The sequence below is a fragment of the Ailuropoda melanoleuca genome, chromosome 19, assembly GCF_002007445.2.
Source record: "Ailuropoda melanoleuca isolate Jingjing chromosome 19, ASM200744v2, whole genome shotgun sequence".
NCBI lineage: Eukaryota > Metazoa > Chordata > Mammalia > Carnivora > Ursidae > Ailuropoda > Ailuropoda melanoleuca.
In genome coordinates, this window is record NC_048236.1 from 9,943,689 (window position 1) to 9,953,856 (window position 10,168).

General features: G+C 44.1%; 1 protein-coding gene across 1 annotated transcript in view; it reads right to left on the minus strand.

Moving 5' to 3' along the window:
- Nucleotides 1–10,168, minus strand: part of PKHD1 (PKHD1 ciliary IPT domain containing fibrocystin/polyductin) — a 453,280-nt gene that overhangs the window by 402,651 nt on the left and 40,461 nt on the right. Inside the window, exons 15-21 of the mRNA XM_034648265.1 lie at nt 8,934–9,075; nt 5,958–6,072; nt 4,697–4,975; nt 3,374–3,463; nt 3,176–3,266; nt 2,349–2,491; nt 826–956 (exon numbers count right to left, since the gene is read on the minus strand). Coding sequence (XP_034504156.1) covers nt 826–956; nt 2,349–2,491; nt 3,176–3,266; nt 3,374–3,463; nt 4,697–4,975; nt 5,958–6,072; nt 8,934–9,075 — 991 coding nt within the window. The remainder of the gene's footprint in view (nt 1–825; nt 957–2,348; nt 2,492–3,175; nt 3,267–3,373; nt 3,464–4,696; nt 4,976–5,957; nt 6,073–8,933; nt 9,076–10,168) is intronic.

Consider the following 10,168-nt stretch of genomic DNA (forward strand, 5'->3'; position numbering starts at 1 on the left):
GTGACTCACAAATTCTCTGGGTCCCAATTTTTCTCATCTGCAATGTCAAGGAATGGTCCCTAAAATCTCTTCCACATATGATGTTCTATCATTCTATCCCTGCAAGAAGTGCCAGAGTACTCCTAAAAAGTATATATTTATATATATATGCATTATATATATCCTTATATATATATATATAACATATATATTTATATATATTCCTAACAACTTACTCTTTTTTTTTTAAGATTTTATATATTTATTTGACAGAGAGAGATAGCCAGTGAGAGAGGGAACACAAGCAGGGGGAGTGGGAGAGGAGGAAACCAGCTCCCAGAAGGAAGCCCGATGTGGGGCTGGATCCCAAGACACTGGGATCACACCCTGAGCCAAAGGCAGACGCTTAATGACTGAGCCACCCAGGCGCCCCAACTAACTACTCTTAAATCAAACTTCTTAGATGAATAAGACGTGTTCAGAATCCCAAGGAAAGAGGCGTCTGGGTGGCTCAGTCAGTTAAGCAGCCAACTCTTGATTTCAGCTCAGGTCATGATCTCAGGGTGGTGGGATCGAGCCCCACATTGGGCTCCACACTCAGCAGGGAGTCAGAGGTGCTTGAGCTTCTCTCCTTCTCCTGTCCCTCCCCCCGCTTGTATGTGTGCTTTCTCTCTCTCTCTAAAAAATACATAAATCTTAAAAAAAAAAAGAAAACAAAGAACTCCAGGTTAATATCTGAGGCCCAAAATAAGAGATCATTAGTACCTCCCATGGGCCTCTGTCCCCCAGAGAGCTAATCATTCCAGCTGGCAGAATTCCCACCACACCTCCCCACAGATTAGCTACCTGTTGGGACGGGTCCCCACAAGACTCCAGTCACAGGTGATGTTCTTCTCAATGAAGTTTTGAGGGTCGGTTGTGAAAAATACGGTCACCTTCAGAATGTTATTCATGTGGCCTTTGTATGCAAGGCACAACTGTGGACACCAGAAAAGTGTATGAGTTCGATGAGTGCAAGAAGCAGCTGTTCAGGAGGGTCCCCCTCCCTAGGAGCTTGCCTCGTGCTGTGGGAGACAGAGTGAACCCAGTTACCATCCTCCTAGAGCTTACTAGTCTCACCGGAATGACAGAATAAATTGCGATTGACTCCACAGAGAGTTATTAAATGCCTACCACTGTACTTGGCAGTGAGGACTGTAGAGTATCTCAATGAGAACACCCCTGCTCCAACCCAGTTACCTGTGCGACCTTGAGCAAGTCACTTCACCTCTCTGAGCCTCAGTTCCTGAACTCTAACTCACTGACATCCTTGGTTTCTGAGTTTAGTAAAATTGTCACGAGAAGACGTTATAGCAGGATTTTTTTTCCCCACAGTTGGCCTTTTGGACTGGAAAATTCTTTTCTGTAAGAGGGCTGTCCTGTGCCTCGTGGGATGTTTTGCAACATCCCTAGAAACTACCCTTTGGATGCCAGTAGCACTTCCCCAGGGGTGACAACCAGAAGCGTCTCCATAATCGCCAATCTTCCCCAAGCGGGCAAAATCACCCATGTTGGGAGCCTGTCCTGCAGAGGGCAGGCCGGAAGATGGGTGGCGCCCCAACCTGACCTGTCTAATCCCAGCTCGCCAGCAGTTCCACTAAGAACCGACTGAACACTGGAACAGATAGGAGATGGAATTCTGAGGAATATCAAAGAATGATATGATCTCGGGGCTAAAAGAGGCTCCTCTTGCCGCCCATCCCCCAGCACTGCCATAAGTTCAGCCAACCCGTTAGGCTCCCTCTAGCTCCCAAAGGGCAAACAGGGTGCACTCCTTTTATGAAAGATGGCAGAGCTTAGCACAAAGGATAGAAGTTATTCAAGAAATGTGCCAGTCCACCTATTAATAACAAAAAAAAACTATAATAAATAACAGCGACTAGCATTTAACAGAGTCCTAACCAGTGCACATGTTAGTAGATTGTCTCATTTAATCTCCACCACAATTCTAGACCATATGGCAACCCATTTCACAGAGGGGTAAACTAAAGCAAGACCCTGAGGACATGTAAGGGGTAGAATCGAAATTCAAAACCAGATAGTCTGACTCTTTCCTAAGGAACAAAGAAGATACTGGAGCGCATAGAAACACCCATGGGTCTCACAGTTAAAACAAAGGCATTTCATTTTCATGTAACAACTAACTAATGAAGGACCACAGGTTCACCACTTGACACAGCAGTTAAGAAACCCAGAACCTCAGCCTGAAATGCACTGGCAGATCACAGCAATCAGTCCTTCGTGCTTGTGTTTCCTCAGTCTCAACCCCACAGAATAATGTCAACCCCTCCCTACCCACCTCAGCGGGAAGCGTGAGGGCTGCCACTTACATGCGTGTACCGATCTAGCCGGTAGCCCTTCTGGGAAGCTGGGGGTGTTAGGACAAGCTGTTGAGGCTGGTGGAGGCTGAACCTCCCACAGAAGGGCTCTGTCCCACTGGTGAGGTCCCCCTCAAAGCTGGAACCTTCTGGGCCTGGCAGCAGATAAAACAGGAAGACCGGCATGGAGATTGATAAGACAGAGTTTCCCAACATGTGTAGAGGAGTTGGGTTATGAGTTCACCATGACAGGGGCCCTTGAGCCCTTGGGTGAGCAGGGGCGAGGCTTGTGCTTAAAGGCTTGAAGGCTCCTGATGGAAGAACCCCTTTCTCTCTGCCACGGAGCATCAAAAGCCTATTACGATTTTCTCTGTGTTCCATGGCATCAAAAACAGTTGAGAAGCAAAGAGACAAGGAGTGCTGACTGTAAGTGAGTTCACCTTATATCTTAAAAACTTGCCCTCACATTTTTAGAACTTGGTAAGATGACAGTTTCATGTAACAATTCCTTTACTTGGATACAATTTGAATTAACTAAGATACACTGTTGCAGTGTCTTCCTTCCGCCTGTGTGGTTTGCCCTTTCCCCACTGGGCGGCGTGGGTAGCACCTGGGTCCACCTGACAGCCCAGGGGGAATGGCTTTTCTTTCTCTGACACCCACACCAAGCGGCTTCCTCCCGCGTATGTCATCACTCTCTTGGCCACTGGTGTCCAAATCCAGTTTCCACAACTTTTCTTGACTCTGGTAGCAGGAAGTGAAGATTGTTCCCATTTTACAGAAAAAGAAACAGAGAAGACAATGGAGGATCAGCATTTGTCAAGCCAAGGAGAGCACACCTTGTTCAAATCCAAGCCAGAGTAGGGTGCTAGCCGAAAGTGGTTCCAGTTTGCATTTGACAGCAAGTAATTCCTCAATGGCTGTTTGAATCTGCTTTAAAAAAAAAAAAAACCCTCTAGAGTTTATACCATGGGCATAAAGACCTCCCCCCCGCCCCGCAGCTCCTCCACCTGTCATTATTTGGAGAAGGTTCCCACCTGATGGGCTGTGGCATTTGCAGGAATTGGCTGACTGGTGACATTGTCCCAAGTAAGGAAGAAGCTCCCTCTGCCAGACACGGTCAGCATCTGTCAAGAGTGACAGGAATAAATGACATGTGCTAATTAAGCCAGAGAAACTTGGGACATATCTCCTCCACTGGCTATTTCTTTTTATTTATAATTTCAGTTTTGTCTAAACTCACTGTCATCTAGAAATATCTGCAAACCCAAGTGTCAGCACCGAACGATAATGTTTATATGTCGATCTCCCTATTCGTCTGTGTCCCCCCTTCTCTTTAGGGTGTGAGACTTCAATGCTGCCACTGAACGGCCCCCTTTCAGCCCTTCCCGCCCACCGCCCTCTCCCAGGGCGGGTGGCCTGGTGGGCAGGAGCACAGGCTGACTGAGTCTCTGCTTTGCTCCTCACATGTTCCCCTACAGGCTCACTATACTTTAGTTACAAGTAAGATCGGTCATCTTAACACTTGTTCTTTTCCACTTTGTTCTATGCTTATTTGGGTACATGTTTTACTCTTAGACTCTAAGCTTGAAAAGCAGAGTCCATATGGACTCATCTTTGTACTCCAAGAAGTGAACATCTGAAAGTACACTGATCTTGGGGGCGCCTGGGTGGCTCATTCGTTAAGCGTCTGCCTTCAGCCCAGGGCGTGATCCCGGGATCCTGGGATCAAGCCTTGCATCAGGCTCCCTCGTCCTCTGGGAGCCTGCTTCTTCCTCTCCCACTCCCCCTGCTTGTGTTCCCTCTCTCGCTGGCTGTGTGTTTGTGTGTGTCTCTCTCTCTCTGTCAAATAAATAAATAAAATCTTTAAAAAAAAAAAAAAAGAAAGTACACTGATCTTGTTCAACACATATATGGGGCGCCACTGAGAGACCCAAAGGATCTTTGGGTCCTTTACAAAGCAGATGGAGAAAACACCGTGTGTGGGGAGACAGGACCTGGATCAGTAACAGCAATGGAATCACGTGTGTGCACACTCTTGAGCATGCTCACATGGGTGTGTGTTTGGAGGACTTTATCTCTACTCTGGGGAACAAGAGTCCAAAAGAGAATTTACCTGGAACTTAAATTCCTAAAACTAAGACCACAAGTAAAATTTTCTTAATAATAAGACTTTGCCCTTTTTTGAGATGTCCTCACAACCCTATTGGATAGATAGCCTATCTCTTTGGCAGCAGAATTACCATTACAACTCAAGTCTCCTGGCTCCCAGCTGGTGATCCTTCCACTAGGCAAGATGATGATCCTTCCAGAGTCCAGAGCCTGAATCCAACCCCACAGGGCAGAGAAGAGACACACACCTGGATTTCCGGAAGTCTCTGGGCACGGATTCGGATCTGGTGCTTCTCCCGGAGGTAGGTGCTGACCACATCAGGATTCAGCCAGGTGTTGTGGATCTGGACGCCAATACTCATCCCCCTGCTGGGGGCTACCCCACAATGCTCTGCTTCCAGGTAGTACCTGGTGCCACCAACCAGCTCCAACTTGGGAGTCTTCCATTGCCAGGTCCCTTCATGCCCATTCTGCTCCCAGGCGTCAAACCAGTCGGCAATGCCCACCCTGACAGAGGCCACTTTCACCTGTGGTCCAAGAAGCCTATCACAATCAACACTATGAAGCGTATGGGCATTTCTTTCTCAAACAGCAAGTGATTAACAGGGACTAACAGGGTCTTTGGACTGGTCTGCTTTTCCAACAAGTTAGCTCCGTCACACTGGAGTGTGTGGTTGTACATGCTTCTCCACTCCTCACTCTAGCTCTATTAAGCTGTATACAGTGAGGCTGGACGGGCCATGTTTAGAGCAGAAACAGCCAGCGTGAAACCCTGGCTTTACATGATAGTCTGGATAAAAGAGTACTAAGCCATTTGAGAAACCTAGAATGACTTGACCACATCAACATCTATGCTGTTCCTCTAGCAACCAGAAAAGCAATTTCACAGAAGTGTGTTAGTAATTTGAGGGGGAATATGTGGTTCTTTGTCAATGGTGTTAGTGAATTTTGGCTTTTCGTTTAAAGCACTTTTTCTTATCCTTCAAAGCTGATGGGGAAATTCCTAAATAAGACTGGCTACATGTCTATCCAAACACCAGGGGAAAAGGCACACGTTTTAGAGTCAGATAGATATGAGTTTGAACTCTATGTTAGGGTCCAAGTGGCCCTGGATTGCCCATATAATCTTCTAAGCCTCAATTTCCTTATCTGGAAAATGGAGATAAATATACTTAGCTCACAGAGATGCTGGGAAGATCAGAGACAAGGAACATAAAAGATGTAGCTTAATGCTCAGCTTATAGTAAGTGCTCAATAAACAGGCCAACACATTCAACCAAATTCTTTTTCAACAATTAAAATCATGTCAATTATATCTCAATTTTCAAAAAAATTAATAAAATAAACCCACTCATGCCCCAACAAAATGAAATATTCAAATCCCTGGTGGCTTAATGGCATGTAACAACTCTTAATAGAAGGTGAGAGTTTTAGTGTTTATTCTTTTCTTTTTTTTCAGGAGTGAAGGACTGGGGACAAGGAAAAGGAAAGTAAGAGGAAGGTGAATACCTTGGTCCTTGGGTCTTCTGACTGACTGAGGTACAGAGAAGCTTGGCTGTCAGCGTGGATCCAGAAAGTATAATTATTTGTCTCTGGAGCCACAAAGAACCCACTGAGCCGTGCTCTGGAGAGGAGAGAAACACAGAGAAGTGAGAGCAACCAACGCCAGAATCACTGACCCAACAAATGGGCGCCCTCGTACTTTGTTTTTATTTGTGGAAATGAGGAAGAAACACTTGACTCTTGTGGTATGTGAGTGACCAGCATACTCTAGAAACAGCTATTCCTGTGGCACCTGCTAGTCAGTATCTCAGCCCATCCCTTCACAATGGCCATGACCCCCTTTGCAGTCAATGTGTCTTTGGGAAAGTTGTAGCCACAGCACAAGGCTGTCTGGAGGCTAAGTTGAGAACATTTACTAACACTTAGTGCAGGGCCTGGCCCATGGTTAGGAACTCAATTAATAGTAAATATTACTCTTATTATTAAAAATAAAGAGATCACCAATCAGAATTTGCTCTGACTTGCTCAGGAACCTTCGTTCCTTGTCTCCTATTCCGACATATCATACTTCCTAAGGTATGTTTGATAATGTCTCTGGATCAAGTCAGCTATTAGCCAAGTTACACGTGTGCATGTGCATAGCCATAAGCGTATGTGGATTCATAAATCAGCAAATGCGCTTCCTGCCGAATAATCTTACTTGACTTGTGGACAATGCTTTGCAGTTCCTTATGAAGGGAGTAAAGTGATAGCCTTGCAATGGCCCCAAGTGACATTAAGAAAAGCTTCTATTTTGTCTCCCTCATGGTAGACATGAACTTCACAGAAGCAGGTGTTTATGTGGGGTTTCACAGACTGCTGTGTCTTTTTAAATATCATATTCCTATGGGTGAAGAAGGATATGTGCCATAATGTGGCACAGGCAGACTTACAGAGAAATCACAAGACCTGAAATCAGAAAAATTCAGAGCTCGGTTCTGCTACGTGATAGTCGTATAACATTAGAAAAACACTTTACCTATCAGGGACTATGGTTCCTCATCTACAAACTAGACCTATGGATACTTCCTCAGTCGTTACTTCTCATGAACTAATGTCTTCGAAGGCCTAGAACATGGTAATAAGTCAATACACATCAATTGAACTGAATAAGAAGATCGGGAGACACACTGGCTGTGCTGAGGAATGTCAGTATGTGCTGTCCGACCTTGCTCCGTAGCTGCACGTGCATATGACAAGGCTGGCCATTCCTCAAGATAATGACCTTGCTCTCCACCTTCTAAACTTCTCGATACTGAACACAATGTCATGTGGAATGTAGGTGATCAGTAAGTCGTTTTTAATTGTTTGAAGGCTTACTAATTAAATGTTATCTCACAAAAAGAGGGGCGTGGTGATTTGCTCTGAGCTTACCAGACACCTCAATACCTACCGAGAGTATTTTTCCAATTAAAAATACTATGGCCCACAGAGAAAAGTCAATCAAATGTGTCAACAATTTCAAATTAAAAGACACATCCTACAACTTCAAAGAAGAATGCAGGCAATTTTATGAAACATTTTAAAAATATGACTACATTTTTTTAATGTTTAAGATCAATTCCAGTGACCTTAGTATTAGAGACAGATCTGGCTAAGTAAATGATTGAACTATCTCAATAAATATCAAGAATATTTTCTGAAAATCATTTTGAAAATAACTATTTTAAAGGTCCATCAATACAACAATTTATCAATTAATCAATAAATATTCTAATTTTTTATTTATAAATTTTAAATTTTAAAGAACTGAAGGACAGAGAGGATGAAAAGAGTTACTCTGGTTTGTAGCCCCTCCAAATGGCAGTTAAAGAGACATTCCCTGCAGGTGGTACCATACAGCCAAAATGCCCTTTTGTGTTTTGAGGGTATCTGACTCTCTCCCTAACACTCCCCCACACACTGAACACAGCTGAAAGGTTTTCCTTTGAACATTATTGATGTTTCTCAAAAACCATGATAAAGATGTATCATTAGGTGCCACAAGGAACCACAACGATTGCCACTTTAAAACTATACATTGGTGGTTAAATACCTAGTTAGTTAGACTTCTGGGACAATAGAGACTACTCTTTTCTGTTCACAGATTTTCTTCCCTTCTTGGCTTCTTTGATGTCTGAAATTCCCTGAACGGGGAACAAAGTCTTTCATTCCACAATTGAGTTGAAATTTTAAATGGCCAAATCCTTGGAGGAAGTCACGGAATGGCTGGAATTCACATTCAGGGGTCATGACCAACCTCTTTGAGAAGAGGTTGAAAGGAGAAGAGAGATCCATCACATGGTAAAGAATACATCCCTCTGTATATACGCTGAGGGCACATGAAGGAAACAGTGTGTCTAAGCAATTCAACTTTTTGTATTTTTAAGACCACTTAAGAATATTAGACATTTTGGCCATGTCTTTGAAGGGATTAAAAATACTCAGAACAACACTAATAGGAAAACCATAATCACACTGCCATTGCTGCTATAGAAAATGTCTCTTGGAGACCACAACAGCTTCCCCTCCTATGTGCCAGCCATTGGGTTGACCTTTGACACTGGGTGCTTGTTTCAAATGACCAAAAGGCATATTCTTGCTTCTTTCTTTGGCATTGGTTTCACATCTTAGCCATGTACCTACAGCACGTTTTACCCTGCTTTCTACCAAGTCCCCTGGCTTATCCAGCTCAGTGTTCCAATTAATAGTCACCTCCCAAAGCAGACTGTAAACCAACTTGTAGAAAATATAAATTTTACCAATTGATCAAAAGTTCATGTGCACCCATAAAAGGCTTGTTGCACTAGCATGACCGACACTGGTTGAATAGTGGTCAAACTACTGTTGAATCAGTAGCTGTTCAAATTTCTCCCCTGGGAATCTCATGGCTTGTTGTCTCCTAGTCTCACCTAGGCCAGTAAAGACATTTTTGATAGGAGCTCCACTTTTCCTACAGCATACCTGAAGGGCTGCCCTTCTTTTGACCAAAATCCATAAGGTGAACTGGCATTAGGAACAATCTGCCACTGGTACCCAGGGGTGGCTGAGGTGAGATCCAAGCCCTCGACAGCATCTCCAACTTCAAACAGAAGCCCTCGGTTGCCTGTAAGACATGCACACCTCATAAACATCGGAGGACATTCGTCCCCAAACTGGGGAACTACTTTACCTCAGATAACAGAGTGAAGGTGATCCAGATACTATCTACAGTGATGAGTCATCGGAGATCCAGGCGGAGTAGTCATGTGAGAGGTTCTCCAGATAATACAAATGTTCTGAAAGCAGAAAATATTGCGTAGTGTAGGACTGGGCCTCTTGGAAAGAGATACTTGAGAAGGAGCAGTAAGGGGAAATCTTTTCAGAGGACCACAGAAGGGTAGGGAGCCCCTTCTAATGGGAGTGTCAGGGAAAGAGAAGCCAGTCATGGGGAGAACTGACAGAGAAAACAACTGCTATGATTGAGTAAAGGAGGACAACATAATCATGTGCACTGACTTCTTTTGTTCAGTAGTGAACTTATGTATCTTTTTCTTTTAAGATTTTATTTATTTATTTAGAGAAAGAGCTCACGAGCCGGGGCGGGGGGAGGGCAGAGAGGGAGGGAGAAGCAGACTCCCCACTAAGCAGAGATCCAGATGCAGGACTGGATCCCAGGACCCCAAGACCATGACCTGAGCTGAAGGCAGATGCTTAACCGACCGAGCCATCCAGATGTCCCCTCAGTATCTTTTAAGGTCTAGTTTGGCCTGGGAATTCTATTCCTTACAACCCCTCTTTCCCAGAAAATCAGCAATCCTTAAATTTTTCACATATCATGGCTCTAATTTGTGGACTCACACGTGGAACAAATTATGTGGTGTGCTGCCAGTACATGATATTTTCAATGATATTGTACTTATTAACTTATGTTTCATATTAAGCAAACCCTGACACCATCAATATTGCATGCTAACTCGTACTGAGGGTACAGCTAGGGAATCATCCCCTGTGAATTCAGATTCCAGCACGGCCACTTCCCGCACGTGCAGCTTTGAGCAAACTGCTTAATGCCTTCATTTTCTTGTGCATCAAAACGGGGACAACAATAAACAGAGATCATGCACCAAAGACTGAGGGAGATGGAGTTATATGTCAATTGTATCTAAATAAGGCTGGGGGGGAAATGAGTCAATTTAATAATGCTGGCAAAAAAAAAA